General features: G+C 38.6%; 1 protein-coding gene across 2 annotated transcripts in view; it reads left to right on the top strand.

Moving 5' to 3' along the window:
* Positions 1–16,376, top strand: part of GARRE1 (granule associated Rac and RHOG effector 1) — a 54,709-nt gene that overhangs the window by 22,669 nt on the left and 15,664 nt on the right. For both annotated transcript variants that reach the window (XM_068693096.1, XM_068693097.1), the window contains 5 exons: positions 4,553–5,887; positions 12,742–12,948; positions 15,074–15,214; positions 15,488–15,583; positions 15,717–15,878. In XM_068693096.1, coding sequence (XP_068549197.1) covers positions 5,393–5,887; positions 12,742–12,948; positions 15,074–15,214; positions 15,488–15,583; positions 15,717–15,878 — 1,101 coding nt within the window. In that variant the 5' untranslated portion in view covers positions 4,553–5,392. The remainder of the gene's footprint in view (positions 1–4,552; positions 5,888–12,741; positions 12,949–15,073; positions 15,215–15,487; positions 15,584–15,716; positions 15,879–16,376) is intronic.

Below are 16,376 nucleotides of genomic sequence, written 5' to 3' on the forward strand. Positions count from 1 at the left end.
TGGCAGCTGCCTGGAGCAAGGCCCTTAGAAACTGTGAGCCCCATTTGCCCCAATGGTGAAGATGATGATGCTTGTCAACCCTTGTAAAAGCATTTGCATGCTTTCAGTATTTATGATGTGTTGGTAAGAAATTACAGGTGCAGAATAAGTGTGTTGATGTCAGACAGATTAATGGGTATTTTCCACCAGTCGGCATTATTTGGAGATTGCTATTCTTGTTTAATTTTCGGAACATATTTCTAGCTCTTAAATTATCCTGAAAAGTTTAAAAAAACAAACCAGAACAAAAACAACCCACAAAGAACACTCTTATGAATTTCTTCCAGAAGTATTAGCTATGCTATTAATCAAGTGCTGGCTAGTCCTGATAAAGCTGATACCTTCTCTGTCTTCCCAAAACACACTGTGCTGTGTTTCCTCAACATCCTCAAAAGATGATTTTTGAGGGGTATTTCTGTGATTGGTTTGTGCCAATATAAAATCACGCCCTTTTCTTTTGTTGGTTTTTGGAGATCCTACAATAATGCAGCACATCGAAGCAGCTTGCTGGCTCCACTGAAAATGGTCCTTGTGACTGAACCTCAGGAACTGGGCTGAGGTGGGGATGGGGATGTGCTTACCTGCAGATGGTCTCCAATGTTCACCCTTGGTGAATAGGAGCAGCTATGGGCTTTGCAGATCAGAAATAAAGGCAGTGTGAGAAGATAATATGAAGAGAAGCTTGCCGTTTCTGTTAAACCTCCCTGTGTGTGGACATGGTGGCATGCAGAAGTGTCCAGCAGGTCAGTCTGTCCCACTGCTGCTGGAGGCTGAAGGGATTCAGTAGCGTTGTAGGAATAATCAGAATGTGTTAGCTCTGATCAAAACTGCATCTAAACCAGGTTAGCTTCTCTCTTACTAAGAAAGTGTGAAAGTTGTTATTGCTTGATTTTTAATAAATAAATAAATAAATAAAGCCTCAAAACAAAACAATAACAACAAAACCACCAAAACCACATTTCCTCAGCTGAGAAAGTGAAATAGTTGTTTGAAATCTTGAGCAACTGTAAATGACCTTATGAAAAATGCTGCATTCCTACCAGGAAGGTTAGATTAAAATGTATATAATATGAAAAGGATTTTTGTCACCTTTCATATACCTTTCATATATAACTACTAGTATATGAGAAGTAGCTTCTTGTTGTGGTAACTTGTTACTATGTTTATCAGGTTCCGCAAGCTAATTCTATGGTTTTTGTATCACAGAATTGTTATTGCTATGTTTATGTAAGATTTCTTCAAAAAACATATAATTTAGAATTTTCCGGCAATATGTGGACTTTTGTTTTTAACTTATGTTTTCAATTGCATGACAATCCCTGTAATGTAGCTTAATTCTGTGCTGTTTCTTTTTATGGATGGATCGAATGTTATACAGTTGTTGAGAAACTTCTGCATATTCTCATTGTCATTGATATGGCAACTTTAAATAGATGTAGCATATTAATTGAGAGTGAAGTTGAAGGCAGAATTGAATTTCTCAGCTTATGAAATTTGTTAATGAATTCTGTTATTACTTGTTTTTCTCTGGCATGTGGATTTCAATTTCTAGTGCTTTTAAGTGGATCTGTTTTGTAGATGCTAAATATGCTCTGTTGCTGTGGACGTAATCTATCTTTAGTTTGGGATAGTTTAAAATGAATCAACTCCCAGTTACAATGGGTAAGCTTTCTATACCGATATATACTTCTAACTGTATATGAACAACATTTTGACCTTGATTACATAAAGGAAGGCATACAACTTTCTGAGTTGTGGTATGCTAACTCTTTGAAACTTCTGTACTTGATTTCTGAGTATCTGTTTTCTGCAAAATGAAACACAAACTTCGCAGTTGCATTTTGGACAGATAACATGCTACTCTTGTATTGCCAGAATGAAATCCTTTGAATTTTTTTTCTGATACAGCATGATCTGGATTGATGCAAAGTTCAAATTGTTAAAACGTGGAGTCTCCACTCAGTCCGTGAGCCAAGAGCAGCGGTGGAGCCGCAGCACTGGGGAGGGAGGGGGGAGCGTGGGAACGGTCGTCTCTTCACTTTTTCAGGAAAAGATACAAAAGGAAGAGTGTTTACTTTATACATAGCATGTTGGAGTCTCATTATAGAATGTGTAATACTTGTAGTGTTACCCACATGCCTAGTGTCTGGACAAGACCTGTCACTGTTCTCTCTTTAAAGAAACGTGTATCTTCTTAGATGCTAGGGACATAAGCTGTCTGCTGTAAGCTTCTGTGTTGGTTTTATTACAAGTGATTTTTGAAGCCTATGAGACGTTGAAGAGTTGAATATGTTCTTATAGATTTGTCTGTGAAAGTGTCTGTTAGTAAAACAGTGATCAATCGTCTTTGTTCATGGCTGTAAGAAATGTGAAAACACCACCTTTTCTATTCATTTCACTTATGTTTTTAGGGTGTAGCAGGTTTTTGTATGAGTTAAATATTGGACTGTTACCAATTCAGTACCTCAGTTTGATCCTGAAAGGCTCAATATGAAGAACCAAAGCATAGTGCATCTCTAATGCCTAATTCAGGGCTGTGTAGCTCAAACTCCTCCTTAATTAGTTTTTCCTACTTTTGGCATTAACACTTCAATGTTTCATGATCATTCCTTAATTTCTTCTGCACTGTGGAATTTATGTCTACTTAGGGAAAATAATCACCAGTTTACTTACACAATGCGTATAGATTAACTCTTTTGTTCTGTCTACATTTTTATGCAATCAAGAGAAATGATTTTTCTACTGTAAGGCACTGACTCGTTCAAAGTAAGAATCCATTTTAACAGACTTACTGCACTTCAGTGCACTCAATGTGAATATTGAGAGAAGTGTAAAGTTAGTTATTAGGAAATAAAGTAATCAGCCTAAAATATTTTAATAAGGGATGTCGAAATGCGTATGGGAACGTCTGCCATGTTTTATCTGTTCCTCATGTTTTAAAAAGTGGGAATGTGGAAGAATATTTGCTCTAGATCTCAGAAGCAGAACCATCTGCAGCAACAACTTCCTGAAAAACTCGTGTCTGTTGTTTTAGTGGGTGTGAGACTATCCCACTCCCTTCATGTTGTTCTGTCCTGCTGTGTCTTGCCTGCTTTTTTCTGAGGTTTTGTTTCATTCGTCTGTCAAAACACATTATATGAACGAATTGATGTTTTTTTTTCTACCAGTCTGAAGAAATTTTGTCTGAAGTTACAATCTCTATTCCCCAGCTGTTTTGACAATATTAGAATAGGTTTCATATCTTAAATGTAATAGCAAAAGAAATAAATTGTTGAATTAAAGAGTTCCTTCCTATTAAATCTAGATTATTCTTTAAAGTACCGGGGGGGGGATGTTACTATTTGATACTAACATTGTAAAATGTAATTGATGCAGTAAGAAAAAGAATGTCCTCGTTTGATGAAATCAACTTACATAAATCAACTTACATACATGTGTAGGAGAAAGAGAGAGTGGCTTAGTGTGACTGATGCCTAGGAACAGATAGAAAACGTTGTATATCTGTATGTTATATGTCCCTTCTGATAGTGTCTTGACATGGTAAAGCAGAGGGTTGTTGTTTTTGTTTTTTTTTGCTTATGAGTAAGTGTGATCATTGTATAGATACAACTTTAACTTGTATACGTGGTCCTGAGATGCCAGACCCTGTCCAGTTAGGAGCTATGTTTGGCTGAGAGCAGGGACTTAAAGATCTTCGTGCCTTTTTTCAGAAGTTCCAGCTCTGGCCTTGAACGTCACCTGCTGCAAACTGACCCCTTCTCACTGCTCAGGCTCTCTTCACCTCCCTACGAATGCCTTCCAGAAAGTGCTTTTGGCTGTCCAGCTGCACCTCAGTTTGCCAGTAGGAGTAGGGCGATACTAGTGGCTCTACTTCCCCCTTACTTTTGTGTCTGGTGGGGTTGCTGTTCAGGCCAATCTGTTAGGCAGTTCTGTCTTGTATAAGATCTTGCCAGTATGATAGATGCATGCCGTTGTCCTGAAACAGGGTCTCAGTTAGGATATAGACAGGTTTTTCTGCTGTTTTCTGCCGTTGTACAGAAAAAAAAACAAAAAAAAAACTGGATGTTGATTTAGTAAATTACTAGAAAGAATGGAAGTCTCATATTTCTGCAGTGAATTATGATATGTGAAAAAAGGTTTCATTGACTTAATTTTTGAATTATTTGAAAAGGATAAGGTTAGAAAATGTGATTAACTCCCCCTAAGGTCTGCACTAATAGACTCTTCTGTTCTTAGCTGTGTAAGGGCTGCAGTGGGGATTAACTGCTACTCAAGTTTGAGTCTAGGTTGGGAGAATTAATAAGAAAACACTCAGTGGTGTTGAGTTCAGTGACATGATGATACCAGTTTGTAGCTGCCTTTTGAACAGCCCGTGCAGCTCTCCCTTCCTTTCGGTCTATGTGTCATTGACAACGTATGCCTGGAGAAGTATACCAGGACGCTGCAGGAATTAAGATTTTAAAAACTGTTCATTGTTCCATAACATTTTAAACTTTTTTTTCTTCCTTCACAGGAAATGACCTAGAGGCCTTACAAATACATTTGTACATTTTTGTTCTGAGTCTACAATTGAGGGCAAATGCAGTCTGGAAGCACCACTTCTTAATGTTACAACGGAAACAACTACCTCAACAAACAAGGAAAGGGGAAGAAGGCTTGCAATAATAAACACTCTAATTTTTAGTAGCTTATACTTGCAAGGTCTTCTGTAAACAGAGTCCAGATCTTTTTTCCCTCCAGTATTAAGAAGAGACACTACAAGTAAACTGATTTGGCAGACTGGATCTGTCAAGACATTTGAAGATATTTGATCTGCTGACATAAGGATTTGCTTTTTTAAGGAAGAAGCCTCTGCACTGCTTTTATAATCGCTGTTGATCGGTGGTTTGCTCCACTTTTCCTGATATTACTAATTGGAAAAATGTATTAAAGCATTGCTTCTAAAATTATTATTTGCGTTGACAAAAATAACTTTTGTAAACTTTAACAGCAAGTGACAATAATATGCTCATGAAGAAATTGTAGGTGATAACTTCTCTGCTCCAGTGTTGCTTTTTTGTGTGCAGAGTGGAATACTGAAGGAGACAGAGCATTATTAAGATACGTCGGCTTGCTTTCTGAGTACAGTTTGTAACTGCAGCAGGGCTGCACTGAACACTGAAAATACTAAGTCAGCAAGTCTGCTGCCTTTCTCACTGCTGATACAGATTATACAGACACTTGCCTTTTTGAAATGCCTTTTGTGAAACCTATGTACACAGTCCTCCACTGTTACTGTACATAACTATATATTTGGGGAAGGAGTTTGACAAGTGATTGTTAATTCAAGAGATCTTCGGACAAGCACTCACTTATGTATTGCTGTAGTGCACAAGAAAGCAAAATGGACTATAAGCGGCGCTTTTTGCTTGGCGGGTCCAAGCAAAAAGTGCAGCAACACCAGCAGTATCAAATGCCTGAGCTAGGCAGGACCCTGAGCGCACCGCTGGCATCTACAACCCCAGCATCCCCTTTGGTCTCCTCAGCTGCTGCGGGCAGCTGCAACCACCCTGTATCCCATACTACTCCGATTGCAGACATCCAGCAGGGAATCTCCAAATATCTGGATGCACTCAACGTGTTTTGCCGTACGAGCACTTTCCTTACAGACCTTTTCAGCAGTGTATTTAGGAACTCTCACTATTCTAAGGCAGCTATGCAACTGAAAGACGTGCAGGAACATGTCATGGAAGCAGCGAGTCGACTCACAGCAGCAATAAAACCAGAAATAGCAAAAATGCTGATGGAACTGAGTGCAGGCGCTGCGAACTTTAAAGATCAAAAAGAATTCAGCCTACAAGACATTGAGGTAAGTTACTTTGGGGGATTCTGTTTTGCATGTGAATTTATATCATTCCTTCGTAATTGGACTTTTACTTAAAATCAGTGCTACGCTGAAAGTTCTTTTTGCCTTGCTTTTGTATTTGTGGGCAGCACTGATAAAAGGAGAAGCATTTTCATTTTTGTTCTCAGAATTAAATGACTTCCAGTGGTGAGTTTCAAACTACGTTGAGTGAGATGTTTAGTGGGTATTTCTGTGTAAGGACTTGCACTAAATTTAAAGTTTTTATGAAATAAGATTGTTGTATTATCTACCTAATTCTAAAAGCTATTTTTCTGTATGATTTAAACTTAAAACGAGAAATCCAGTAACCTCTTTCGTACTTGGGAAAACATGCCTAGTGTAAAACAAATAAATAAAACCCCCCTACAATAATTAAAGCAAAGCAAACAAACCCAGCACCCCACTGCCCCAAACTAACAAGCCTAAGTAAGTAAATGAAAGTTGTAAACCTTTGTTTGATTTTTTTATGTAGTCCTCTGTGGAGCCAGGAGTTGGGCTCAAGGATCCTTGCAGGTCCCTTCCAGCACCGGATGCGCTGTGATTTCCTGTTCTGTGTTAGCTAACTTCTAATAATATTGGGCCATCATATTCTATATTAAACCATATTTTCCTTAGTGTTATCAATTCTGGGTGAAAATCTGAACACTGAAGAGAGGGATATAAGCCATCAGTGCTTGTGTAAAACTGCGTATCAATTGACAAATGATCCAAAAACAACATTTTATCACTCTTCAGACTATTTGTTTACTTTGTGAGCTGTTAAGCCTAAAAAGAAAATACCACATGAACATGAAATACTTGTACTGTAAAAATTTGTCACAACTTTGCTTTAATTTCCATATGCTGGCAGCATGTGCCCAGCAGTCAAAATTCTGAGATTTTGAAGTTTAGGATAGCATCTACAACTGCAGTCCTGTCTGGCTGTATGTTTTCCTGTAGTAAACTTCTTAATCATGTAAGGCATAATGCTAAATGTTTTCATGTATGAATCCCTGCTGTTTTAAGTAGTTCTTCATATTTTGATGTATTTCTTGATTTTTGTAGCAGCCTTTGCAAAGTTCTTCCTACAGAATTCCATCCTGAGAAGAAAACTTGTTCTTCAGTTCCTATTTCTGGTTCAGATTTCATCCTTACAAAGTTACCTGAATGTTATACTCACTTGCTTATCAAGCGTGATCTGCTCTCTGTAGCTGTACAACTTACGGATGAAGTAGTTAAGCAGAATGCTATTTGTACTACATAATTGTAGTGAGAAGTATGATCAGTGTTTTCTCATGTTGTATACCTAGTATGCAAAGAATTTGTGTCTATAGATTTTATAGTATGTATATTTGCTATAGGTATTTGCTCTAGATCTTTGTTTTTGAAAACCATCTAATAGCATCACTGTTTCTCTAGGGCTGTAGGAAAAGTGTCCATTAATTAAAAATCACTGCACGTTCATGTGATTAAAGACAGTCACAATGCCTGTGATGACCTGAAGCTTGCTCCTAAGCTCTGTGTGTACCTTCAGTGCTCTTTTCACCAGGTACCTCTATCTATGGTAGGAATAAATACAAAGAGAATGCAGGCAAAACAGCTTGGCTTCTTGGTTTCTTTTTAAGTGTACTTTGTGGTAATTACTCACTTGTCTCTGTACAGTTCTTGCATCTCTTATTAATGAAAGCTGTATCTTGCACATACTTTATAAAAAGTCAGCGTGCAGAATTTATGGGAACTTCTGGAAAATGAGAGGAGTATTACATTCTACTTTTGTATAAGAACCAGCAGAAATTGTTTGAAACTGACACAGATCACACAGAGATCGTAGTGTGGGTGATGTAAGTAGATGACAACCTGACTGGATCGGTGTAACCCAGGAAGCAGTTACTAGTTGCTCACTGTCAAAATTGACCTTGCTAGAGGTCAGGATAGAGAATATATTTAAGTTTGTAAGTGATCAGAAAGTACGTGGGCCAAGTGTTCTGGAAGACCTACAGAACTGAAAATAAACTACTTTTCAGTTTAAGATTTCCAGTTGTGGTGGAACTTAGAGGGGAAAACTGAATGTTATAGAATGTAAATAGAAATTATCCTCACAGTTGGTGTGGGCAATGCCCATGGGCAGTAGTGTTGCAGAACAATCCTAGGGCTTATGGCAGTCCTGTGCTGAATAGAAGTCCGTATTGTGCTGTTGCAAAGCGTAAATCATTATTGGTGCTATTGCAAAGAGACAGTTGTCATGTGTTTAATGTAACTATAACCTGCACGAACCATGGAATCAGTATTAAACTCTTCGCTTGACTATTGTGGCCTTAAATACAACACCGCATCCAGGCACTGCTGCTCTTACACTTAATGTAGTGAGCAACTGGAAGGGACATCACAGAATCACAGAATTTCTAGGTTGGAAGAGACCTCAAGATCATCGAGTCCAACCTCTAACCTAACACGAACAGTCCCCACTAAACCATATCCCTAAGCTCTACATCTAAACGTCTTTTGAAGACTTCCAGGGATGGTGACTCCACCACCTCCCTGGGCAGCCTGTTCCAGTGCCTAACAACCCTTTCAGTAAAGAAGCTCTTCCTAACATCTAACCTAAAACTCCCCTGGCGCAACTTTAGCCCGTTCCCCCTCGTCCTGTCACCAGGCACGTGGGAGAACAGGCCAACCCCCACCTCACTACAGCCTCCTTTAAGGTATCTGTAGAGAGCGATAAGGTCGCCCCTGAGCCTCCTCTTCTCCAGGCTGAACAAGCCCAGCTCCCTCAGCCGCTCCTTGTAGGACATGTTCTCCAGGCCCCTCACCAGCTTCATCGCCCTTCTTTGGACCCGCTCAAGCACCTCGATGTCCTTCTTGTAGCGAGGGGCCCAAACATCAGAGGAGAATAGCAGGAGTAATCAGGCATCCAGAAAATAGGACTTCAGAGGACAAACTGGAAGGACTGACTGTACAGAAGGAAAGACTGAGAAGGAAAACCAGAAGCCTGCAGGTATGTGAGAAGCAGCCAGAACAACGTGGCAATGTTCTGTCCTTCATGTCCACGTAAGACTGAGCAAGAAGTAATGAAATTGAATTTCAGAAGAGAACATTCATATGGGATGTTGTGGAAATACTTCGTAATGTCAGAGAAGCACTGAAGTGGATTGCTACGAAGGGTAGGGAGCCTCCTTCATGGAGACCTTACAGAACAGGTTAAACCTGTGTCTAGCAGAACTGACTCAGTGAAATTACCCCTTCCTTGGGACAGTAGGATGAACTTTGGGGATCCTCTCCTAATCTGCTTCTCTGTGGTTTGAATACAGAACTATTTATGTGAAAACTTTAACAAATTCTTATTTCTCCTGATTTCTGAAACATTAACATCTTCATAAAACTAGAGGCAGGATTAAAAAACTTCTGAATCTGCATAATGAAGGCAGAGAAAGTGGAATGCTTGCATGTGACTTCATGAGTGTTCACTGACCGGGGAAAAAGGAGTGTGAGATTCAGGATAATTTTTCACTGGACTGAGCAGGGAATATGGTAATATCTGAAGTTCCCTTTCCAGCATCTTTACTAGGTGACACTCAGTGTCTTGAGTGGTAGCTCAGCAGTATTGTCTGAAGAGGTACTCAGGAACCTTTTATTTGGGCAAGTCTGTTAAGTTGCTCCTCTCTCCGAATACTGCAAATGCAGAGGTACAACTTACACTGGAATCTAGTTTATCTTGCAGGTGACTCTTTGTTAGTGAGCAGGATTGGTTGTATGAGATCACTCTTCCGAACTGCAGGGCGTTGCTATGTAGTAAAAAAAAAAAAAAAAAGTAATATTCTGTTCACTTCCAGTAATATGTGGGAAAGGTGGTTATCTTATAATCTGGTACACCAGTTGGAGTAATGGCTCATTGTTAACTTAATTATGTTGCTATTTTAATCTGGTTCCTTGGTGGGTAGGCAGGTCGTGCATAGGGTTTGTTGTCAGCAAAGCCATAAAGAGCTGTGATAAGGGAAATGAAGGTAGTAGGAAACCATTGGATAATTGTGTTGTGATGTTTTTGTTGTTGTTTGGGGAAAAAAATAAAAATGTAACCTACCACTGCATCCCCATCTGATGCTTGGGTTTGTATGTAACCAGTTCGATTAAACTCATCACCTGCTTCTGAGATGAAGTCTGACGCAACACCTCCCCAAAAGTCTTATTGTTTTCAACTGCCTAACTATGATGCCAGATTGCTTTTAGGTAAGGTCATTCCTAGATAGATCATTGTCCTACCTGGTAAAGGGTTAGGAAAGTCAAAGTGCTAAAGGTGTATTTCTTGGGATGGAAAGTTTGCAAGCCAGAAAACGTCATGGTATATGCAATGGAAATGAGTCTAAGAAATAGTTTAAGAAAATACCACCATCAAGAGGAACCTACTGTTTGACAACTGCAACAGTTCCAGTTCGTCCTTGATTATTAAAAGGTCTCTAGTTTTAAATTCTTATTATGGTCTAAGAAGAACTGAACACTTCTGCACGACAAAGTGAGGAAAAATAAACTGGAAATAGATGGTGGTATTTCTAATAGTGAAAACACCAAATCCATATGTTAATGTTGCTCTGCAGATATTGCAACAGAGATCTAGAGTATTGCTTTACGCACTTCGGTAACCGCTGGCTGACCTCGGCTGTATTTGTTAAACTGGTGGTGGTCGTACTTCTTTCCCACTGTGAAGACAGAGACTGAGCTCTTTGGAAGAAAATCCTCAAGAAGTGAATTTTGAAGCAAAGCGACTTTGTCATCTGGAGCGAGCAAAAATCTTCCACCGATTGGATTTTATTTAAGCAGTTAAAACCACTCTTACTGTTTTCTGAGGAAGACTGAAATAGATTATTTTTCAAACAAAATAGAAGTTCAGTAAAGCAGATGTTCCTATTTGTCTTTACTGTTTAACATTATAAATTACATTAGGAATGTTGTGTGGTGCCACTTAAAAACTAAATCATTTGTTTATTTTGAGCATTATTCCCAGGCAGGGCAAACTTCAACCTCTGTACCTTAAATATTCTTTGAAACTTAATCAGCTTGACATTCCTAATGAGTCCTGGTTTCTTCTTCCTTCCCCTGAGAACTGCATTCTTCATACTCAGAAATATTCAGATTGCCAGTCTTTCCCTGCAGTTTTCTTATAAACCTCTCTAATTTTGTAGTCAGGAAAGTTGGAATTTTATTCATTTGATCATTCACCGAGTGTTTTTTTAATAGTGCAAACTACACTTTCAGGGGTCAGTCAAAGTACCAAAAATGTTTAATTTTATGCCTTGTACAAAGAAAGGAAGTGATTGAACCAGAATGGAATGTCAAAAGGAGACCGGATGCAATGGAAAAAAGAATTGCCACCACGGAGTCTTTTAAAGTAGATAGCTAATGCATATAACTGTTTGTGTGACTACAGCATCTTGCCAATAAGATCATTGTCTGAATATTTTTATTCCAGAAGAATGTAGCTGAAAATAAGCCAGATGACTGACTTGCTCCAAGGCACAATGGCTTTGTACATTATCTGTGTATTTTATGAATTATTCCTAAAATGGAATTCAAGTCTAGTCTCTTAATAAATGAAAGCCAAATATACATTTCAAACCACTTTGTGTGACAAACTCCATAAAAGAAAGAAAACATTTTGAATAGTTATTAAATGCTTTTATGGCAATTTGGAAAGTACTTGCTCCTCTCCTGCACCCTAGTTGTGCTTTGTTGTAAGCTTTTGTCCACTCAGGAAGGAGTGGCCTTGCAAGCAGGCAGAGCGCTTGTGTTCGTGCTGTCCTGTCCTCCAGGTTGCCCTTTCACATGGTTGTACTGCACCAGTCTGTTCACACACGGTGGCTGCGGCGTAATGCTCGGTTTTGGAGATTTTTGTTTTGCTTGTAGTAACTGAAGCATATGTCTGTCTCTGGTCATAATTCTCAGGAGCAGCATTAGCACGAGAGAGGGAGATAAAATGGACTGGGAATGCATGGGGTGCAGAGGCCATTACTGCATTACTATACGTGTCCAGGACATGGAGCTGGTTGTGGCACCCACAGGATTTGGGGTGCTGTTGGTGCCACCCCCAGCCCCCTCGGCTGTGGGGATGGACCAGCAGCTTCTCCTGTGCTCGCTCTTCCCTACTCTTCCTCCTGCTTTCCAGATGAGTGGTATTACGTGACCCATTTCGGTGAGATATTCTGACGAGAAGATTTGTGCCAGTGTTAGCAGTTCCTGTCAAACAATGCAAGTGACAGAGCTGCAATTTTGTGCGTGTTTTCTGCAGTGACTGTTATATTCTAAAAATGGTACCATGGTGCCTCTCCGTATTATGTGGCAAAAGGTTTTTCATGCGTATTACTGATTGTCGCTCTGTTTGGAAGATAAACTTCTGGATTAAACTTCTAATTTTGTGATCATATCTTAAAATAGTTAACTTTTTTTTTAGCACAAATTCAGCTAGGTCTGTGTGCGAATGGGTTATGCTGTTGACTCTGCTTGTGATAATATGCTACTTTTTTATTGTTTCATGTGCTTGATATTGTGAAGTAACTTAAAGCTTTTCATTCTTCAAATAATCTTAACTTGATCTCAGAAAGGAAAGACGGCACAAAGCTTGCATCAACCATGTCACTCTGATTTCTCCTTAAGTCACAGAAACTGTTCCTCACTGTTTAGCTTTGGTAAATGGTTAAATGTCATGTGTCACTTTAGGTCTAATTCATTATTATATTTTTAATTAAAGATCTGAGTTTACTTAACGGCTTACACAAGCATTGAACAAAAAGGAAGAACTATTTCTATAAAATCTATTTACTTGAAATCGTTGGTTTTTTTTCCTCCTACAGGTGCTTGGGCGATGTTTCTTGACAGTGATGCAGGTCCACTTTCAGTTCCTGTCACAAGCTTTGCAGAAGGTCCAGCCAGTGGCACACTCTTGCTTTGCTGAAGCTGTAGGCCAGGAAAGAAAGAGTGTTAGTGGGGCCGGAGCCTCAAATTTAAGCCCCACAAATGAGCTGGAAGATGCAATAAGATCATGGAGAGGAGCAGCAGAGGTATGGAGGACTTGCTATAGTGAAGTTGCTTTATACTTGATGAAACCAAAATCAAAGCCTGGGTGCCCTGATAAGGGAAGAAAAAAACCTTTGATTTTAAAAAAATCCTACATTTGAAGGAGGGAATGCGGTGCAATTAGTTTCAGATGCTAAAATCTGTTTTACCTACATGGTGTTTATACTATCTCTGCTCTGTAAAAAGTTTTTATTCATGATCAATTGTGTATATAAGGAGTGTACAAACAGTGGAAACAGCTGTTTGTTATTAGAAAGGAATTAACAATGTTCAAATGTGGTTGAGTGGAAAGTCTTTGCAGATGCAGAGTAAAATTTTAGATGAAAAATAACTTAGATAACATCTATACCTCTTAAATTGTGAGCATGAACTCAATTTTATATTTCAAATTTTTTATGGTATCTTTTAACATTTTTTGTCTTCATACTGAAGGAGAGTTATCTGTTAGGCTTGATGTTGTTTGATTCCATTTGGAATGTTAATCATATTACTTAAATACACCACTCTTGACTTGGGTTTTAGCTAACACTTGCCATCTGTGGAATCCTTACTTTTCCTGCCAAAAAAAAAAAAAGTACAAGGAAAAATAGTTTTATGAGCTTTTCTGCTTTCCCTGTACACTATTGAAGTCTACAGACTGACAGATTGAAATGGCTTCAGACATTGAGCACATGGTTTCTTTAAATTTAAAGTAACCTAGAGCATTGTGCTTTTGAAGTCTAATTTGGCAATGTGCATGGGCATGTTAATCATCTTGACTGGAAATCTTGTCAGGGTTTCCATTTATCAACTAACATCTGCAAGGTGTATGCAAGCAAACAAATTTCCCTTAAAACTTGGAACGCAGATGAATTATTGGTAATTTCTACGGCAGCATAGATTTCTTTCATTGGACGAAATAAGGATTTCAGAATGCTTTAGGTGTATTCTGTAGAATCGTAACAGTACTAATCCTGGTATAATATTACATCTTTTGCATAAGAACAGTCTACTTCAGCTATTTCTGTTGATATCACCTATATTTCAAAATTGAGTTTAATACAATTAATTCAATCCTGTATTAAACATCCATACATGGGAAGAAGCAGGTTTATGTTGGATTTTAGGATAGTAAAGTAAAAAGCTCTAAAACAAATCTCTAAGTAAATAATCTTTCTCTCTTGTCTTGAAGATACACCAATTATATGTCGTATCTATTTCATCTTGATAGAAGGGAGACATGGAATACGGAAGTCTTTCTGAATTTTTACATGGGAGAGTGGAGGGCAATCCGTTATTTCCATATAAAACCAGCCTGCTTGGCAGTAGACTATGTACTGTTTCAGAACAATGTTTATGATGGTTTGCGTGTAGTTCAAAATTACTTTTCCTTTTTAAGAATTTCAGTTGGAAAATGGTGTAACTTTACACGTGTTGTGGAAGTAATTGATGCGTCTGTTCATTGGCTGCAGTAGCAAAAATCCCCAATTTGGGCGTTATGTTCTAGAGTACGACTCCTTAGACTGAAAAACTAAGTGTCTGAGGTCTTAAATGTGGTTGGGAATAGGTTTCTATTTGTTTTGCTTTGCTCAGTAGTGTGCTATTTTTATTGTACTGTTACGAACAGATATTTGTCTTTTCATATTTTTCATTTTTTAAAATCATATTACATAAAGCTGCTGCGCCCTTGCTGTACTCAGTTGATTTTACAGTCTTGTGTGGTTCTTCTCAAATTGCACCGCAGTAACCACCCTTAATTTTATAAAGCATACCTTAATGTACATAAGTCTCTCCTCAGCAAACCGTGTTCATTATGTTGCCTATGTAACCGGGATCCTTAGTTAAGAAAAAGAATTGAAATAGAGCAACCAATACTGACTTGAGTTGCTAGCCAGCACCTGTATGCCATACAAATTATGTGAGATCTGTACTTTCAAAGTAACAGTAGAAATTAAATCAGTTCTAATATATAACCAGCTCCAGATCCTTTCCACCAAGTGCTTCTTCTCACCTCCTTTATGATGCTTAAACTTTGTGTGTTTTTTTTTGTTGTTTTTGTTTCTTTTTTAATTGTGATCTAGTTTATTGTTGAATCTCTTTACCCAGTATTTTTTTTTCCATACATTACAGGCAACATCTCGATTGCGAGAAAGAGGCTGTGATGGATGTTTGGCAGGAATTGAAGTTCAACAACTTTTCTGCTCACAGAGTGTGGCAATCCCTGAACATCAGCTCAAAGAGCTAAACATGAAAATTGATAGTGCTTTGCAGGTGAGCTTTTAAAGTCTGTTGCTTTTATGTGTGTCTAGTACAGTCAGGGGGTCAATGAATGAAATAGGGAAGGAATATATTATTGCAGAAATATAGACCATGGGCAGCCATGAGGTATCTGAGAATTACCAGAGTCGAGGTCTTATATGATAAACGCATACGTGCTGTACAGGTTTGCTTACTTAATAATTTCTACATGTGTATCCAGATGCAATGACTGCCAACTTCTTTGCTGATGTGGCTGTTCCATTTCAACTTCTTCTTTAATTTCAGGCTTACAAAGTGGCTTTGGAGAGCCTAGGCCATTGTGAATATGCAATGAAAGCTGGCTTCCACTTGAACCCAAAAGCTATTGAAGCAAGTCTTCAGGTATGATCTGCTAAACCTGTTCTCTTTCATCCCTCCTCACCTTGAAAGTAACTGCTTTAAAAAAAAAATGACAGCAAGGTTCTTTTTTAATGTCTTCATTTCTTTCTAATTGATATATTCTCTTATACTTCAGGGCTGTTGCAGTGAAGCTGAAGCCCAGCAAACAGGAAGGAGACAGACTCCACCGCAGCCAATTCAGTGTGAACTGCCCACTGTACCTGTTCAGATAGGATCACATTTTCTGAAAGGGATATCCTTTAATGAGTCTGCAGCAGAAAACCTGAAACTGAAAACGGTAATAGCCCTGCATCCAACCGCAGTAGTTAAAAATAAAAATCAGTAGAACTCCTACTGCAGTTGTTCTCTGAGTTTTAAGGAGTTCAGTGCCAGACTTGTACTTAAAAGTGCATATTTTTAGTCTGACTTCCTGTGGAAACAAGATGTGATAACATTGTAGGTCCATGCCTTTCTCTGATAACATTTTAACCACCTGGGCAAATTCAGTCCAATCTAAGAGAAACACAAAAGTCTAGGAGGTAATGAAGCTAGGAGGCTATGAATACTGAAATTAGGTGGTTAGGTATCAAAATCTGCAGAGCAAAGTGAGCCCTTAGAGTTGCCCCAAGCAAGTGATGTACTTCAGAGCTTTTATCTTCTTAGGTTCCAGAATCAGTCAGGCCCATGCCATTCTAGTGCTGAGGGGCATGCTTTAAAAGGAATTTGATTGCAAAATGCTTTTTCCTTTCTTCTTACAAACTTTAAGCAATCTTTCAAAATACATTTAAAATGTATT

The sequence above is a fragment of the Anas acuta genome, chromosome 10 (genome assembly GCF_963932015.1).
Source record: "Anas acuta chromosome 10, bAnaAcu1.1, whole genome shotgun sequence".
Lineage (NCBI taxonomy): Eukaryota > Metazoa > Chordata > Aves > Anseriformes > Anatidae > Anas > Anas acuta.